The sequence below is a fragment of the Excalfactoria chinensis genome, chromosome 6 (assembly GCF_039878825.1).
Source record: "Excalfactoria chinensis isolate bCotChi1 chromosome 6, bCotChi1.hap2, whole genome shotgun sequence".
Taxonomy (NCBI): Eukaryota; Metazoa; Chordata; class Aves; order Galliformes; family Phasianidae; genus Excalfactoria; species Excalfactoria chinensis.
Window position 1 is genome coordinate 23396265 of NC_092830.1, and position 19942 is coordinate 23416206.

General features: G+C 39.5%; 1 protein-coding gene across 2 annotated transcripts; it reads right to left on the reverse strand.

The window, feature by feature from the left end:
• Positions 1-6527: 6527 nt before the first annotated feature.
• LGI1 (leucine rich glioma inactivated 1) lies at positions 6528-18900 on the reverse strand. Of its 2 annotated transcripts, none has more exons than XM_072339517.1 (8): positions 18321-18900; positions 17857-17928; positions 13879-13950; positions 13704-13775; positions 9749-9820; positions 8352-8521; positions 7777-7941; positions 6528-7693 (listed from the first exon to the last, which is right to left on the reverse strand). In XM_072339517.1, exons 1-8 carry the CDS (start codon positions 18509-18511, stop codon positions 6876-6878), a joined length of 1632 nt encoding a protein of 543 aa, XP_072195618.1. In that variant the 5' UTR covers positions 18512-18900; the 3' UTR covers positions 6528-6875. The 2 variants fall into 2 exon arrangements, with proteins under 2 accessions (XP_072195618.1, XP_072195619.1); XM_072339518.1 differs by having other exon boundaries at positions 18312-18772.
• Between the last annotated feature and the right edge of the window lie 1042 nt (positions 18901-19942).

The window sequence follows — 19942 nt, forward strand, 5'->3', positions numbered from 1 at the left end:
TGCGGGCTTTGTGCTCCTTGCACAGGAAGGATACGAAGGTGCTCTCAGAGCAATAAAACTTGTCAGCTCACTGGCTCAGGGGAGCTCTGGTTGTATACACTGATACAGCTGTAGCACAGTGTATTTGTAACAGCCTTGCCAAACTGCAGTTCTAGTCATTGAATTAACGGATTACTTTTCAATTTTACTTAGTTGCATTTATGCACATTTTCAGACAACAGCCACAACCACCCAGCAGTAGGATATTCTGCAAAGTAATTGAAATCAGCTTTCTTTTTCCTTATTCCACGATCCTTTGATAATGTCACTGCTCTCAAAATAACTTTACTGAAATTCTCAAATAAGTTGTAATTCTGGAACAAACATTCATTTCCTATTTGGTTTGAGCTAACGCAACATGATTATTGTACCACTGCTATGGTTTGATGTATCCCAGATCCCCACACAGAAAGGCAGAGCTCCCATAGCTGCTGCAGCGCCAGATCTTTGTCTCAGTTCCAGCCTCGAAAGAGCTTAATTTGAAGGAGTTCCTGTTATCTTAAATAATGGTAAGGACAAATTGAAGGTAGGGTTCAAGACTGGGCCAATGCCAGTGCATATGGATTATTTAAAAGCAGTGGATTTTTCAGTGGTGTTTGCAGTTTGTAATCCAGGAAGCCTTCAGATGTATAAACATCGAAAAGATGTTCTTTGTTCAGTAGTGTTCTACACACCAGAAAATTTAGACACTCACAGGTGCAATTAAGGTTTCCAAAAACAAGCAGATTTCCTGACCACAAACTGTTGATTCTGTTCCAACTTAGTACATTTTCTTCCTTTCTTTCTCCAGAGCAACACATTTACGATGTGTCCGGAATTGAGGAATCATTGCATTACTGTGTATGGAGGAGAAAAGGGAGCAGGATGGGTTTTCAGGCGTTACAGTTGTTTGAAATGTTCCCAGTGTTGTTTATTTCCTTGGTGTTCTGTTTGTTGGTTTGTTGAGTTTTGTTTTGTTTTTTCTATAACTGGTGGTCTGTTCTTGTATTTCACAAATTGCTCCCTTGCGGAACAGTGCTGTTACCTGCTCTTCCAAAATACACTTTTCTGCAGCTCTATTTTCCACTCCTATAAGCTTATAAGCAGACTGAGTTCAGTTCTTCCCAAGGGAGCCTTTGTCTGTCAGGACTTGCACAGCTGAAGCCAGCCAAAGTTGTGCAATTACATTTTTAAGCACTTGCAAATAGTTTGCCAAAATGTTCTTATTGTTGCCATCCTCTGAACACACCTTTCTGGTATCTCCCAGATTTTCCCAGTGCTCCTGTTCTCAGTATTGTAAATGCTGCTGGCAGGCATATGTACCTTTAATGTATTTTATTTTGCAAATCTCAGCAAAGTGGAGCCAATTTCTGAGCAACGTGTGCCTCAAGGACTGAAAATAGGAAATGCCACACTGAAGCAGAAGCATAATCCAGCTGCTTGGCTATGCTGTTGTCTAACATGGCCACAGCCAGATGCTTCTGGCAGAGTGCAAGGGACCTCCTTATCCCTAGTAATTAGGAAGCATTTGAACTACTAAAGAAATGAGAGGTACCATCTTTATACACTTGGTCTGTGTAGCTGATGGACTTTGTTTTCTAAATTTCATGCCTTTGTTCTCAACAGCAGCCTACTGCAATGATTCAGTGAATGTCACATTTTTATTCTTTGAGGGAAATTGTTTTCTTTTGTGGCTTGAGGTTTGCCAGAATCACATGTCATCTTGTCCCATAGCTTCAGTGAGTCCCACCACACTTCTCTGTGTCCCCAGCAGCTCTGCAGTGAGTTTCTGAGAGGAGCGAATTCGTACTGTATGCAGTATCTCAGAGAAGGCAACAGCACTGATTTGCCATAGCACACAGTGTTGCATTCTCCTTACTGTTCTGTACATGTAATGTGGTTTGTTTTTTCCTGTAGCTGTACAGTGGGATCAGTTTCTTGCTGAGTTGCTCACAATGATGTCAAGTTGTTTTTCCTAACTGCTAATTTTAGAGCTTGTGAGCCTTTCCTTCCTATAAAAAGTATTTTGCATTTATGGACCCTGAACTTCACTAGTCAGCCTGTCCCATGTGTTATCTACTTTCTCCTGAATTTTTACGTGTCAGTTTTCCAGTTCTCATTCCTTATATTTGACCAGATACAAACATGGATCTTTCTGGTCTGAAACTCCGCTGATCATCCCATGATCATAATAAAAATAGACACAATATTTGTTACTTCCAGTTCTTTTGCACATAAATGGCTTTTAATGAGAGACTGTATTCTTAGCAGACTGGCCTGTTTATTCTTCAGCTCTTTCAGCATTCTTGGATGCTCACCATCTGGGCAGGTTGACAACTCGCTAACAGACTGCTGTCGCTATCCAGGCCTTCAAGCAGGAAGTGCGAATAGGTCAGAAAGTCCTCTTCTAATTGAAATAATGTGGTAGGAGACATAAAACAAGGCTGAGTTAAAAGCAACTTTGGAGAATTCAGAACTTGATTTCTTGAACGGCAGATTGGGGCAGTAACATAATGATAACCATTACCCACTTCAACTTATTTGGAGAATAAATAAACAATTATGCTAATAGGAATATGCATATTTGGGCATATTACTCCCTGCTGTAACAAATTTGAAGACAGAAGTATTACACCAGCATGACTAATTGGAGAAATTCAGAGTCTCAGAGCACAAATACAACGCTGCTTCTGTATGGTGCACTGGTGGTCTTTGTCTTGGGCAAATTCCTGTAGCATAGGTTGGCCTCTGAGCACTTTGTTTAAGTGAACTATAAACAGCCCATGTCTCCAACACCCGCTGTTGGAATTCAGAACAAAACCTAACGCAGAAAACCTACCCATTAGCAGCAGGTCTGGCACCACAGCTCAGTCTTCAGAAATGGAACTCCCCAATATCTCCACGTTTATAGGTCAGCTCCTGACCACAACAGCCTGTTTGGCCATCCTGATCAATAGGAGTCTCAATCACAAATGCACGGCCATGCACACTGCAGAGCAAGTGTGGGAGGAGAGGGCTTGCAGCCATGTGAAAGGTATCTGCACATATTTGAAATATGTATTAACAAACCACAGAGAAAGCATGCTGTGCCGCAGGGGAGGGTTTGGGGTTTTCCTTCTGTTGAACCTGGATTAATTTCTACTGAGGCATTTTGGTGGGTGGTAGCATGTTCCCCAGTCATGTCGCCACCGCTGGGGTTTGCTGCATGCAACAGAGAGGTGCCAAGAGCAAAAGGCTGTGCCACAAGCAGAGATCATGAATGTGGGGCAATAAGTCTTTTGCTGCATGTCACAAGAATGGGGTGATTGCTTCAATGGGATTCCCTCCTCACTGAGAGGGAATGCATTGTGTCTTCAATGGCAAGGAAAATATTTCCTTGAAATGGAAGAACTAGAAGCAGTTCTAATTAAAATTATATGCTGCAGAGATTATCAAATACTACAGTTTGTCACCATTTCTCTTTGTTCACCTTAGTGAATGCAGGGGGGAGAGTACATGTCATAATGTGTTTTTTTAATGTGAAATAAGTAGAAATGCAGACCTGCAAGTCTTAGACATTACGACAAAAAAAAAAAAAAAAAAAAAAAAGCTATGTGTACTACTAAGTGTAGTATCAGATATTCTGAATGTATTTTAGACATCTCTCAGAGCACAGGAGTGTACGTTCTTTTATACTGATGCTCCTTTAAAGTTATAGTCAAGTGGCTGAGGAATACAATACAATTTCATTATCAGTTGTTCCTTGGATATGATCATGACTTAGCAGTATTAAAGATCAGCAGCATCCATTATCAACCTTCTACATTGTCTTCTGTAGTACTTTTAGTACTTGACATACTCAGTCATAAACAGAACAGTGAGGAACGTTAGCAAATCCGTTATAATCACAGAAGACAACCAGGCAGCCGCAGGTAACACCCTGTGCTCTAAGAAAGGGATTTGTTTTAAAACAGCGTTTTAAAGAAGTGTAAGTACATATATGATAAAAAGCCCTATTTAAGTTTTTTGCTTGGGACTCCCACTGACTGCCAGTAGGAATTCTGAGCACAGAGGTGAGGTGTGGCCTTAAACTGCCCAGGCTCTGAAGCTGGGAAGAGACAGCATAGGAAACCACCTAATGAGCCTTTACACTCTTCCACATTAAGGATTAACTACCATAAGTCCTGTTCTAAAAATACCCCAACTCTTTTTGTGGTGCAATGAAATACAATACTTGCACAATACTAAACCAGCTGTAGTCCCTGTGAGACTCCAGCTGACATAAACAGCCTGTACAGAGTGATTTTCAGAAGAGAATAGATTTAGATTTAGCATTTTACAGGGATTAATTGACCTTCCAAAAATGACATCAACATTAAGGACTTTCTGAATTATTAGCACTTGACCACAGGTAAAATTTAGTGAAGGAACATCCAAACTGATAACACAGTTGCATACTTCAGATAAATCCTGTATCATCCTGTACAACTCCATGGTAGGTTCCCTTGCATCTTGAAGGTAAAATGCTAGGGGCTCGTACTCCTGCAGGATTTTCAGGTCTTCCTTTAAGCCCAGAAATAACAGTGAATTCCCATAAATCCATCATAGAGATTCAAAAAAGGTTAAATTGGGAAAACAACTACAGCAATGCTATCGCTTAGGGCTTTTATCTGGTTGTCTCTGAAGTATAATTCCAGGAAATGACCTTCTCTAACAGGATTGTGAGGCAACACGTGAGGCATCGGGCTCAAACGATGTTTGTAAGTAAATGTTGGTAGCAGATCAGCAGGGCTATCTGAATCCACCAAAACTCAACCAGACATCCACAATATGAGAAAGATGTATACAGCCATTATTTATACAACTGGATAGAGAATGCAGGTAGGCAAGTATAATGGGAGAAATCAGAACAAAGTCAGTGCACATGGTGCAGTGGGTTCTTGAGGAAAAGACCAAAACAAAAGACAAAATGAAGAAGAGAAGACTTCGTGGTTTTCTGGTGTACTGTAGATCATCCTTTTGCTGTGCAAGGTAGATTGAAGAAGAGATGGTCAAGCTGAGCTTGCAATCACCCATTGTGCAGCTGACATTCACAAGTAATAAGAGAGATCATCTGGATAGACCTGGGGCTGGAAATCACAGTCATATGAAAGCTAAAAACTTGAAAACTGTCCAGCGATGCGTTATCAGGATGGATTTTGGAAATGCTATGTACTAATAAAAAACTTGGTGGTGCTTATAACTTTGCAACATTAAATCTTTCTAGTCACAGTTTATATGCAGTGGGTGGCTTTAAGCCAAATACAGACCAGAGCATAAGCAGCTATGGATAAAAAGGCATAAAAAATTAGCTTATTAGAGTAGCATTGTTCACATATGAATTTTTCTTTTCTAATAACACTGAATGCAAAAAAAAAAAAAAAATAAAAATTCTTTATCATAGAAGCCCACTATTTAGAATTGGCTTCTTACATATTGTAAGTCATTTTTGTCTGCAGCACTAGCAGGTGCTCATAGCAGCACCATAAGCAAAGGAAAAGCTACTGAGGCTGAAATGGCCATTTTGGAGTCTTTGTGAGTACAAGGAGCCTGCTGGCTCACCAGGTCAGCTTATGTCACTATCTGACATGCATAGTATAAATCTTATTTGTCAATCAATGTCTAGAAATGCTAGAAAGATAAATAAACATACACGGTATTTTAATGTATATTTTAAAGATGGCACTGAAGCACAAGGCTCAATAACTTCAAGTGAAGTGCAAAAGTAGCTAAAATGGATTTGTGCTCTATTCCTGAGCTGCACCAGATGATCTTCAGCAGCAAGTGCTGATTTCTCACAGGTGATGCACTGGGTGCATGTAAACAAATGACTATTTAAACTTTAAGAGTGATGGATTTTCATGCCAAACTTAGACATGGTGTAACTTAACAGACAGGTAGTTTCCCTGGAGATGCAGATGTTACACTAATGGAGTTTCTTTTGCCACATTCAAAATTCCCAAAACTAGAATTTTAGGAATTTTTGACATAGATCTAACCAAACGCCTTCACTTTCCCTACCCTCATTAAGAATAAAGAAAATCAGTGAAGCTTAAATAATTGCGATTACAACTGAAAGATTTGACAAGGATACACAGAATTCGTGCAAGTGATGTGTCACAGCTCAGATACAGAAATTATGCTACCTGTGCTTTTAGCTTTCAGCACAATGACAGCCCAAGTGTCATTCCAGAGATACATTCTGTGCTACTTCAGTGTGAGGTGGAGAAAGAAAGACCTTTACATCTGCTTTTATTCTGTTGATTTCTCTGTAATTTCTTTTAACAGGTAACTGCTAATAGGATTGAAATTCTATGCTGCATTTGCATCAAAACCTTCTGATTATACATAAAACCCACCTGATATTCAATTCTGTGCATCTTCCATGCAGTACAACTCAGCACTGGGCAATACGCTTTCTCCACTTTATCTCGTATGTGTATAATATATACACAAAGAAAAAGTATCACCTGGAAATAATATTTGGAATGTGAAAGACACAAAATGTAAACATTTTATTTGGCAGTTGTTTCAAACAGGTGAATAAATAAATGGAAAAGTACATCTTAATATTCTTTATAGCAACAGATGCAGTTGCACACATATTTACATACTGTGGATGCAAAGAACAGTTAATTTAATTTCTTTTTGTTAAAAAATGCAACTTCCAACATCACTAGACTTGACAATTAAAGATGAAGATACTAGTAATACTTTGTTCTAGCAATCTCAACTTTTAAAGGCATTCATTTGGAAGTAAGATAAGAGAGTCATCATGCATTTAGTTCATTTTGTCCACTTACGGTAGAAAGTCTGATGTAATCTCAGATTTATGAGTGTCATGCGCTTAAGTCAACTCTGACATGTTTATAAATCAATGTAGTTCCCTTAAAACTGGAAGCAAAGAGAAAATCTCGTTTATCGATGGAGACATGTATGAAAGATCTTGGAGCCTGTATATTTAATTCTTGAAACTTGACAAATTTTGCTTTCTCGGCATCCCAGTAATAGACTTGAGTGAAAGAATAATCACTTCCGAGAATGGCATATTGATAATTACGTATCTGAAGCGGCTGGAATACCATTGACCCTCGGGATGGCATTCTTTGTAAATCCAGAAATGCTGAACCACCCCATTTCATTACTTTAGAGTCCCCAATAAATCTTGTTAAACAAATGTACACATCCTCTTTCACTCTGAAATGTTTCACCGCATATACATCTTCCATATCCTGGATATCAAAACGCTTAACAAATTCATTTGTTCCTTTGTTCCATTGATATATTACAGGTCTTTGGGAACTACTTGACAGAATTAAATGTGGTTTGCCGGCTATTTCAAGAAACTCCACATCAGTATCTCTGTACCAGGCATGCAGAGACTGATGGGAATAGAATCCATTCCCATTCCATTTGTAAACAGTGGTGAAACCAGCTTTTGAACTGTCTGCAATAACAAAATACCAGTCTTCAGCAATCCTGAAAGTTTCAATGTCATTGGGTTTTCTGATTTTAAGGATTTCAATATCTTGAATTTTTATGAACTTATTAGCAAAAATATCTCTTTTATATATGTGGGAGCCTCCAAACAGCTGTGCGACAATGACATACAGCTGACTCTCAATAACTATAGGTTTACACACAACAGTTGAAGTACCTACAAAAAGAAAAGACAGGGTTAGCATCACTTTTGTTTCTGGATCAGCTGTTGCAGTGTTATTTGGCGAGCAATGCTCATACCTGTAATGTTGTCATAATTCCTGAACATCACTTCTACATGGTCCCATTCAAGAAAGATGCATTTTCCAGTGAAAGGCTGTGCAATAACCACATGTTCATCATTCATGTATGAGAAAGTATCTACCGACAGAGACTGATATGGCAGGGACTGAAAAACTTCAAATTCTGCAAAAGCGCACAAAGCATAGGAAAATTACAGAGATGCGTTCCATACTGCACTGAAAGAACATCTGCTTACCAGGTAACACTTTATTACAAATTACAGTATTTAATCACTAGTCCAATTTTCCTGATGATAAAGGAGCACTGTAATCTGTTTTTCAATCTTTCTCAATTAAAAGAAGTGCTATTTTGTGCCCTGGTTCTTCATAACCTTCGTGTTAAAGTCTGAGTAGAAGCTGCAACGTCAGTCACAAATCCTGAGTGCTTCCTGTGTCAGACTTGCACCTGCATAGAATTCATAGTGATTTTAGTGAAACTTCCAGCCAGCATGTAGACTTCCTGCAAAATGGACCCTACAATAAAAAAGATACAGCTTTGACTTTACTAAATGTATATAATTCAAAGGACATTACCTGTAATAATGCAATCAAATTCTTTTGAGGAGAGGCTATTGATTTTGCGCTTCTTGTATTCTGGTGGGCTTTCACAATAAATGTCTTCAACAGTTGCATTGGTGCTGCCCAGCCACTCCACTAACCATTTCAGTTTGCAGTCACAATTAAATGCATTGCCTCTAAGATCTCTACAACAAATAAATCATACATTGGAAATAAATAGTCAGCTGCTGTTTTCCTCCTTGCATGACAACAACAAGCTGGGCTCCTGTTAAATACGTGCTTTCTTGTTTATTCTCAGTTGATGGCTTCCTGGATTAATTTTTCCTGACCCACAGTTAAATCCACATATCAGAACATGCACAGATTTAATTCTATTAAGGAGAGCTTAACTTGATAATCAGTAGGAAGTTTTTGTTGATTTCCTCAAGTCTGGAGTTTCATGAAGGCCTACCAAATTGACTGTCCCACATTTGGGGACTCTGTTTCTTGGGATTACCCTTTCTCAGCATGAACATCCTAGATAAAACAGAAATTAATGTACTTTGATGGTCAGCCAGTCAGTAATTGCTGTCTCCTTTGGATGTGCTCATTTAGGGGTTTAGGAGACGCAAGCAAAAGAGTTCAGTCTTTTACAGCTGTCACTGGTCAGATTTCAGAAAGTATGGACAGGAATGTGTAAGTGCCAGGACCAGACTGTGTCACCAGCTGGCCACAGCCAGTCATGCCAAGCAGTGATGCAGGACACACTGACCATCTCTACAACCTGCTACTGCCACTATGAATTCAGCTTGCCCTATTTGTGCCAGGAGCAGAGCGCATGTTCTGCTGTCCTTATCCCAAATCAGGTGAACCACAATTTAGGATGTTGTTAACAGAACATACTCCAGTGAAGCAACTATAGGGTTTATTTGTTTATCTATATTTTGTATTTTTGTTGGTATTTAAGCTGTATATTTGAACAAATTTGTATTTTGCTTTTGTTTGCAGTTAAATTTAGCATGAAATATGGCACTTACTCACTTAAGCTTTTGTGATAAAAGACGGCTTTCCCAGAACTTATTTGGACACAGATATATCACTTCCATTAAGTCTCTTCCACCCCCCCCTCACATCATGTTCTCTCATGTATCCCTTAGGACATTTCCTTCTTATTCACCGACTTAATGAGCATGCAGATCTCTTACACAACTACAAACAATATCACTTATCTTCACAACTAGTCAAATATTCCAAACGAAAACAACCGATCAATAACACCAGCCAAAAGTCAAGCCTACCCATACTGTATACTCTCTACCCAGTAATAAGATCCCATTACTGGCTATTGGTTTGAATTGATACTCAGAATGTCCTCTAAAAACATCTCTTTATATTTTTAGTACAATTAATAGATTAATTAATTGCTTTCTTACACATTTGTTAAAGAATCCAAGCCTTTGAATATGTCTTTTGGAAGCGATTGGAGATTATTATTTGCGAGACTCCTGTAAAAGAAGATACTTCAGTATCAGTGCTAGCTCATGAAATTAGACATTTATTTTTTTTGCAAGGATTAATACTGTGCTGGTTGTTTATTTGTTTTTGTGCATTTTCTTTTTCCTTAAGATAAAGAACCCTACTATTCTCCAGCATTTATTTCTACAAGACTGCTCGTAAGAATAGCTCTTTTACTTTGTGACTCTTCCTTCCACTGAAACCTCCTGCCTCCTCCTGCTTTCTGACTCTTCAGCGGCCTTGTAGGATTCATAGCACTTCACTTAGCAGGGTAAAAAGTGCAGTCACCTCTGGTGTTTTGCCAACACCATTATTTTAAAACAATTAGTCACGATTGGACCTACTAATGTTTTCCTTAGGAGATACCAATACGTTCTGTTCATATTACTGCAACCTCCCACTTTCTTGTCTCTCTTCTGGAAGTTAAATCTTAATGTCAGATTTCATTGTACTGGATTTAGGCTTAGCTTATAATTTTTGGAAAGATGCAGTGATAGACAAGAAATTGCTGATCAATGCGAATGTCTTTCCCAAAATAGGTCTGTGTAAGTATGTGTGTGTGAGACCAGCAAAAATAGTGTTAATTCCTGATTTTTAATGTTGGGAAAGATCCCGTAAATGCAGCGAGCATTCTAGCTAGTAAGGTGAGGAGGAAATGTGAGCAGCCTTTAAAGAAGGACTGTATTACATTTCAGATGGAAAAATCTCTGTAAGTCCACCAAAGGTCTGTGTTCTTCTGAATGTCACCGAGGGCACAACAGGAAAAGAATAATGCAATAGTGTACAGCTCATGTCTCTTTTGATTAACATAATTATTTATCTCTTACGAGAATAAATGAAAATGGAAAGAAATAATTCTAATTTAATATCCCAGTCAGAATGTGTAGCTAGTAACTCTTAGAACCTTTTCTATTTTTACTTATACATGCAAAAATTATTTATTAACTACAGTTTCTTTTGCCAGGCAAAGATATTTAGGCACATGTTTGAACTGAAAAACAGGCCCAGACCTACTGGGTCAACTGCCTCATTAAAAGCAGAGTTCTTACCCCTATCAGAATAGTAAATATGGGATGCCATTAGTCCCTTCTAGTTTCCCAGCTCTCAAAGTAGATCTGATTGCAACACTTTGGTCTATGGATCATGTGCTTCCTTTTGTGCTTAATTTTACACTCAGGAGCAATTCTTTCAAAGTCAGGTAACTCGTGGATAAAGCTAAGTTGACTTGCAAGAAAATGCCCTATATTTTCTTTATGACCTGGATTATATCAAACCAAAAGGGACAATGCCCTTGGAAATAACAGTGGCTCACTGCTGCCATGGGAATATGACTAACAGAAAAATTTATACGAGGTTTATGCATTTGCCAATTTTTGGATGAAAACTTTGCATTTTATATTCCACTGCTAAAAAGCATGCCTGTATGTTACAAAACACTGGCCTAGATGCTGCTGTACCTGATATTTGCTTTGTAATAAGAAAGTAAGGGTTGAGTCAAACATGCAGTTATGCTCATGGACAGATATTCACAATTCTGAAAGAAAGGCAACCAAAATGATATATGGAATATAGAAATATATGTAGAAATTATTTCCCTGTCCTAATTGTAAGGTTTTAACGTTGAGTTAGTAAATTAGTCAAGACACAATTGTGTTTTCTTTTCCTCAGTCCACCCTAAGCAGAAAATGAAATGTGTTGCATAACAAATAGTAGATGGCTCTATTTTACAATAAGGACACTCTGTAATTATCAAAGATAATTGCATAATAAAAATACAAATGTTTGGATAGCTTACTGCATTGCAAAACTTATACTGTGAAAAGGAAATGAACAGAATAAACAGAACAAAGTTGATATTCTTCTCTAACTCCATGGAACTAATTTCTGTGCTTGTTTACTGTGTTTCTTTTTATTATACTTTATGTATCACAAACACTCTCCTGTTTCTTAAATGAGAAATGCCTCAGGATGCCAAATGATTATTTTTAATATGTAAGTACAGTTCCCCCCAAAGGGTGGGGAGTAGGTCCACAAACAGATTAAACTATTCACATTCCGTTGTTAATGGAGCTGCCTTTGCGATTATTTTCTGCAAAATCCTCACTGTCTTGATGAATAGCTCTCCATGTGCAATAGCAGCATGCTGCACAAATCTGTGTTCCAAAAATGTGTGTGCAACCACACGCAAACCACAGTGGCTCCTTGAGTGTGGTTCTATCTTTTGGATATGTTTTTCCCTTATGAAAGTGTTGGAGTGTCCCCTGAAATCAACATCACAGTCAAGACAAGATGTTACTCTTGGACTGCACACTCTGTGGAAAAGAAATTGCTTTATTCTATGTTGGAAAAGCAATTTTCTCACAGGCGGTAGCAGCTACTAAATAAGTAAATGAATATAATAAATAATGTACTGGAACCATTTGTGAATATAAAGCTATTCATGTGCATAAATATTTCGAAGATAGAGTCCCACTTACCAGCCATATCCTATTATCTGCCTTTTTAATGATACTACAATTACTCCTGTACCTCTAATATGGATTCTTATAGAATGTGCACAGCCTGCTTATATACCTTTCTTGTCTCCCCTTCCTCAGACTTAGAGCCATTCTGTAAGTAACTTCATGCACATGAGCAGTCACTGTTTGAGGCAGCTGTTAGTCTTGTCTACGCTGACCAAAAAGGAAATGTTTTATGGTACATTCACTATGTGGTAAAGGGTTTGATGAATTGCAATTAAACCATTATGTTTATGCATTAACTATTTAAGTCTGAACCTCTGCTTTCTCCTATGTCTAAATATATAAAAGAAAAAGTTAAATGATCCTCTTTCAAAGCCCTCCTTGAGGTTATTGTGCTAGGGCCAAGAGGTCAGAATCCACGCCCCTGCCTGTGACAAGCACCCCAAGATAAATGCTGCAGAATGCAAATGCTCAGAGCTGTGTATCAATCCACGTCAGGCACACCCCGCATGTTTTAGCCTCCTTCTCTTTAAGCATCTTTGTAATGTTTTCTCATGATAAGAATTGTATTTGCAAAAACAGAAGTGTTGCTAACGCATAAACTTGATGTCAGATAGAAATCAAAAGCCTGTGTAAAGACCATCTTGATAGATGAGAGCGTGAGGCTGCTACCTTTGTGTTTGCAGTTAAATGTATTTGTTGCCAGTGTGCCTTTCATCTCCTGAGCACAGTGTGAGCCACACCTCTGTGGGTGCCAGCACCCAGAGGGCAGAGTCTGCCCACAGTGGTGGGGCAGCCCAATGACAGGCCCTGGTGTTGGTGCCCAGGAGTGTGACAGACCCCAATCATGGGCTGCTTGGGGTTCAGCAGGGGACAGGGTGCAGTGCAGGTTTGTAGCTGGTTCTGCTCAAACGTAAGGGCAGATCCTCCATACAGCTCAGTGGGTGGATGGCCATAATATTGCCTTGGACCCAGGCCAGATTGGTGCATGGGAAGAGGCCTGCCTCTGTCCTGCTGGCTTGCACCACCATGGCACCTCAGTGCCAATCGCTGCCTTCAAGTCACAAACTGGGCCTCCTTCTACCTCACCTCACCAGAAACCAGCTGCCCAGACCCACCCTGCTCTCCTGTGCCTCCTGGCTCATCTGGAAATCCTCAGTGCCCTGAGTAGAGCAGGAAAGGAAGCTGCCACCACATACACTGCTCAGATGCTGCTGGGGTCCCAGCCATCTACACAGCCATGGTTTATAGTCTTTGGTGGAAACACAAAGATTAGCATTCTAATCCAAAGGACAGTAGTACTGCTTAAACAAATGTGACTAGCTACATATACAAGTGCTATACTAAACAACGCAGCAATTCAGTTACTATATTAAATATACCAAGGAATATATTCAACCACTTTACTTACAGGTGAATTAAAGATTTCAGTCCTCTGAAAGTATTTCTTGAAATTGACTTAATGCTGTTGTTCTCTATGAACCTGTAATGGGTCGTAAAGTCATTCTGGTCAAAGCAGTGCCTGGAACGTGGAAGCCCACCCACTCAATTCAATAATGCCAGGAAAAATAATCTTATCCACTCACAAATATTCTAGATGAGGAAGGCCCATGAAAGCGTCATCGCTAATAACATCAAAAGTGTTGGACGTGAACAACCTGTGTGAAGAAATGTAAAACAAATAGCCATTAGGTTATTAGCGCCTTTAGAAAATGGTTCAGCAATCCACAAAATCATTAAGTTTGGGAAAGACTACTAAGATCATTTGGTTCAACTGATCCATAGCAGGCCAGGCTTCCACTGATGGTCTGCCTATGTAAGCACTACAGGATCGCAAGGCTAAAGCACACTGCTGAAACATTGCAGTATTGTCTGGTGCAATGGAAGGACCCAGCAGCTCACTGTCTTGCATACTGGCACTATCTGATAAAATTCCACTGACTTCTGTAGGATGTAAACGTGGGCTTATCATGCCAATAAAACAATGGCATTGTGCAAGAGCCACTGAGGACAGTCTCAGACAACAGTGAAATGTTCAAGTACTGCAGAAGTCCAAATTGTGTTAAATACTTACTTTGGATGACAAATGTGAGGAAAAATCTAGTTTACAAGCCAGGTTGAATTTACACAGCTGACAGGTAGGAAAAATCCTTAGTTAGAAGTTAAACTTGTGAGCATGTTTGACCTGAGGGTACTGAGAGTTTCCTGAGAAAAAATGTGAAATTTCTTAGGGTTATTCTAATTCAGTTGGTGTTCAGATCTGAACTCCTTTTTTAAGGCCATGCAATACCTGATGGAGATAGCTCTCAGAAGATGCAAGTATTTTTCATCCACCTAGCAGTAAAAATACTGGCAACACAGTTAATTTTATGTAATCCTGTAGCCCTCAAGAGTGGACTAACATTGATTTTTTCCAGCTTTATTTATGATCATCAGCCACGTTTGCATCTGCCCATTTTAATGCAGCACAGAACTGCCACACCCTTACAATGGTGAGGCACTGTCAAATAAGATGAACTTTACTTTTCCTCAAAGGAATACTAGTTACATATCTATATTTTATTAAGTTGGACCTGATGGATGAATAGACTTACACTATGATATCCTTAGGCATTCAGGAATTCAAGATTTTCAAGTATGAATTAATTCACTGAATGAGTTAATCTCTTCCTTTGTAGTTTGCATTAAGAATAAATTCCAGTTGGTTTGTTTTTCTCGCTAGGCTACTGCAGACTGCACTTTTTTCCACTTTAAGTATGTTCCTATATTTTTACAAAAATATAATCAGGAAATCCTTTCGGTTAGTAACAATAGATTCTTCTCCTAGAGAAAATAAGTATTTTTATAAAGTCCATGAACCTGAAGACCGATTTAGTAAATTCGCTATCGGAAACTCTATTTTCTGACATGGTTTCTCTGGATAATATTTATTTTTCTGCATTCTGCCCTGCTTGTATGCTATGACAATAGGGTAGTATCTCTTTAAATACTATGGCTGTTATAGAGATTGCCAGGATCATGGCACAGGTCTAGCAGTTGAGCTCATTTTCCTCACATCTTGTACCTCCCCCCACTGTCTGTATCACATCTATCTGATGCACAAGGTGCCTTTTCTTCCACATTCTGACCTCAAGAGCCAGCTGTGCTTGATCTCCACCAAATTACTTCTGAGGTGGGGAGAGAAGCAGACAACACTGCATGACAGCTAAGGACCCTGTTGTGGGGCAGGAGCTGGGCTGCTGGCAAGTATGAATTCTATCACAATGCTTTACCTCCCTCCTCTCCATGTGCTTCTATGTCATCCATTTATAAGGGGACCCCGTGCATATTGCCTGGTAGACACAGCTACAAGTGCTGGAGATGAGAGCTTGGAGATGCCCCCTATTTTTGGGGAACGCTTTTGCTGGCACTTCACTCATCTCAATAGGTGCTGCACAGTTTTGTTGCCACACGAAGAGCACAGAACATACCATTGTGCACCATTCAAGAAGAAAAGCTCTCCTGCCCTGGGACTGCTGTGCAGTGTTTAGTACATTAAGACCATGATTTTTCCAGAGACCACTACCATTACTACAGTAAGAACAGTAGTAAAGAATAATAGAAACAGACATATTCCACACTCAGAAATGTGTGACTGGCATACTGGAGAGACTATTATGTAAAAGTATGTGCAGGCTGCTAAATCTTGCCACTGGCTAAATTAAACCTACCAATACAGCTATAATCATACCAAGCTAAAACTTCCTTTAATTAACCATAGTTTTCCATATTCTTATTTGCGTTACTCTATATTCTGCCAAATGTGGAAGTTTTTCCTTCCCACATAGAAACTGGAGCGTTTGCACCACAGATAGAGCCCTGCTTCTGCCTTCCCGAAGATGGCAAGCAGCTCAGCTCCCATGTCAGAGTTACACCTGGACAAGCAGTCAGTATTTTTAGAACTGCTGGGTAGCAGAAGTAATCTGTGGATAGCTTGCACCATTCTAACAGATCACTTGTCAAAGCCCATAAGGAAACAAAAACTGCTTTTCCGGGAGTGCAGCTTTTGTTGCAGTGTTATTAACAGCGGCTGAGAACATGCATTCCAGCGAAGCCTAAGGCAGACCTTGCAAATTATTTCCACTACCAAAATGCCAAAAGCCATTGTCGGAGACCACAACCCTCGGGCACTATAATGACTCAAAACCACCAGAATGTGTCTGTCCTGCTCCACCCTGCCCATCCCCGCCTGCCTGGCAGCAGATTGCTGAGTGTAGGTGGCACATCGTAGCCAGGAGAGACGATGATGATGTCCTACTCGCTCTTCAGATACAAGCTCCACCAATGCTTCTTTTTTTCTTTCCTTTGAAAGGCCCATTGCAGGCAGTGTGTGAAATCTGTCCCTTTTGTGATCAGTGACCACCTGGGAAAATATTCTCAGGAATAAAGCGCAACGGAAAAGCATTTAGGTTTCCATAGTAACTGCATTTACCTATTTACCCTGTATCCAAAATTGTACAGTACGTCTGCACCTCCTTATCAGCTCCACTTGAGGTAGCAGAGTACAGCTAGGGTCAGGGCTTCAGCTATCAGTGCACCAACACTTTAACGAGACAGCGCTAGGGCTCCAATCCATCAACATGACAATTCTGACCACATCTATCCTGCACGCCAAGTCAGCCTGGGACAGATGTCTAATTTTGATTTTGATCACATCAGGTTGACTTTCTCGCCAGATTTCTGAGAGCAGCCTGGATGTGTTTCATGCTGGTGGCACATCCACTATAAACAGTTCAGGTTACACCCCCTCTACCTTTGTATAGCTGGCAGTTATGTAATCGTATGCCCACATTTCTAGGAAAGCCTATGAACCTGTAAAATCCCTATATAGAAACACAACCAATTTTTAAATGTCCAAAAGCACTCTCTTCCTATGTATCACAGTCTTTGATTTTAAAATAAATGCTTTTTTTTGGTGTGTGTGTTTTGCTTTGTTTTTTAATTAGAAGAATATTTTCATTACTTTTGCACATTTTCAAAAAACATGAAATCATAAATACGGCCAAGGTGAGACACTAGCAAGGCAAAACTCCCACTGAAGTGACTAAACTTCCACAGAAGTCAGTGGCAATTTTACATGGAAAAGGAGTCCAGGACCTGTCCCACAGAACATAAAGGCCTGGGGGGCTCTGAGAGTTGAAAGTTGCAAATGGGAAGCTTTATACTGTGTTCAGGCCCCAGGGCTGCAGGAGAGAAACAGGATCAGTTGTTGCAATGCTCAAATCCCTACTGTAATATTAATTAAAGTCCTATAAAGATAGCACACATTCTGTCCCCAAAAGCTCCAGAATGCAATCATTCAAAGTAGCACCGACAACAGAAATCCCTGCAAAACACCAAGTACGTGGACTTTGAAAAAATTAAACATGCACTTTCTTTCACATTACTAAAAAGTCTTGGTTTCTGTCATCTAACGAGCCTTCTCTTCCTATTTCCCATCAAAATAATATTGAAAACCTTATTACGTTATTTATGGATTCATATACATTTCTTAACAAAAATTGTATCATATAAATATTTCTCACAGAAGCTGCAGAGATGGTGTGAGCAAAAAACTCCCTTCTGGGATTTTAGTAAAAGCAGATCTCACAAAGGATCTGGAAAGAAGAAAAAAACAACCTTATATTAATGAAGTCTCACATATGCATGGTTATAACACCGATCTGGTCATCACAGAGAAATGTATTTATGCAAGTATTGAAAATATATACATATATATATATTTTAAAAATAAAAATGTTACAGGTTTCCTGCAGCACAGAAGCAGGTATGAAATGGTATTCGTGCACAGACACAGACAGACAGACAGATGAAAGGGATGTAAAAAGCAGAATTCAAGAATGCAGCACAATTTTAACACATTAGCTGATGATTCTGAATGCTGGAGGTACTCCCTGCAGCAAGCATCCTACGGTATGCACTGAAAACACCACACATCCCAGTTCATTTTAAATCATAAATTAAATAACCAAATGCTTACAGCCCTTACAGTGAGATAACATCAGGCGGAACGCTGCGAGGAATAGATCTGGCATTTTCACATAAAGCATTATCTTTGGTACATGTACACCAGGCAGGACATTTTGGCTTCACTGGTTTCTTCCCTTCAGTCAGCAAAAGCACAGATAAAAGGCATAAGAAATAAGCAATTCTTCTAAAGGGTCTGCTGGCATTTCCCATTCTTTTGATCCGCTCTCGTTCCAGCCAGTTGAAAGAATATCCCAAAACATGAACAGGGGTTCTTTATTCAGCCATTGGATGTCTTTCTATAAGTCCAGGTCAATATTTGTCTCTGCTTTCCCAACCCTTTTCTTTCTCTTTCACTCTGTTTCTGTAGACAGAAACCTGCAGCTGATCTGTGTGTTTCCACTCACTCAGGCAACGTACTGCTGAGAGAAGAGACCTGCGAGGTGCTGTAAGATGGGGAAAATCCAACCGGCTGAAGGAAGAAAAAAAAAAAAAAAAAAAAAAAAAAAAAGAAAGACTTGCATCACCACAAAAACACTGAGCACAACACAGCATTAGATTGCAAAGTGATGTAACTGAGAAATACACTGCTTTCTGTTTGCACAGGGAGGCCCGCTCCCTGTTGCCAAAAATAGTACAGCATTATGTTTTGCTGGTGGGTGGGTGAGTGGGTGTGGGGTGGAGTATGTGTGTGCGGGGGGGGGGGCATCAGTCATCTCTTACTGGATCCCTACAACCTCAGGAACCTTGAAGAATTTATGCTTCGCATATTGCAAGCGGCAGAACCGAAGGCAGCATTCCCTGGAAAATGGAATCAAGTGAAGCCATCAAAAGCATTGCTGCAAAAGCTGATAGATTAATTCTTATCCTTAGCCTTACTGCACATATTTGTACCACTGAAAAGCAAGCTGCCACACATGGAAAATATTACAATGTATGAGAGAATGCCTACAACTGTTATTCCTAAACAAAATATTTTTGCATGCAAAATAGACCCCAACTGCATTTCTAAGAAAAAAGAAGTTTTTATTTGCTACATGTTTCTGAGCTGGCTAAATAAAGGGAGTCAAGCATTGTTCAAAACAGGGAGCATTAGTTAAAAGTTCAGGTTAAAAGTTTATTTGCTTGTGACCAGTTTGATGATTTTAGATGGAAAAAACAAAAGTTATTTAAACACTGGTTATGTTATAGCCAAAGTTAAGGAAGGACTTTGTTTGAAAAGTGACAGGATAGGTACAAATCTTGCTGGTGACAATGAATGCTTCCAATATTGCCTGTATGCTGCAACTGAAATTAGTGCTAGGTGCAGCAGGAATCCTCTGCAAGAAACAGCCCTCATCCCAGAGACTTTACAGTAAACTGTAATAAATATTTTATAGGGAACTTAAGCAGCACTAAAGTGTTATTATATAAAGAATGGTAAGACAAAACTAATGAATGCCAAATAGCTGGAAACCCAAATGGGGTGGGTTTTATTTTTTTCTGATATAGGATTACTATTAGAGGAGTTTTGCAAACTTTAATATGTCTTGACATGTCCCCTGTCATACTGACAGCACTGATTGCACTACACAGAACACAAAGCCTATGAGGGTCAGCCTCACGCTGCAGAAAGTTTGACACAGTCATGCTCACTATTGGCTC

What these genes read in the sequence shown, in the direction of transcription:
- LGI1 (XM_072339517.1), bottom strand. Translation starts at nt 18,511, where the DNA reads ATGGGAAATGCCAGCAGACCCTTTAGAAGAATTGCTTATTTCTTATGC. An exon ending in ACACCATCTCTGCAGCTTCT is followed by an intron (nt 13,951 to 17,856) that starts GTGAGAAATATT and finishes TTCTTCACACAG; the next exon opens with GTTGTTCACGTCCAACACTT. An exon ending in GAATTATGACAACATTACAG is followed by an intron (nt 7,694 to 7,776) that starts GTATGAGCATTG and finishes TTCTTTTTGTAG; the next exon opens with GTACTTCAACTGTTGTGTGT.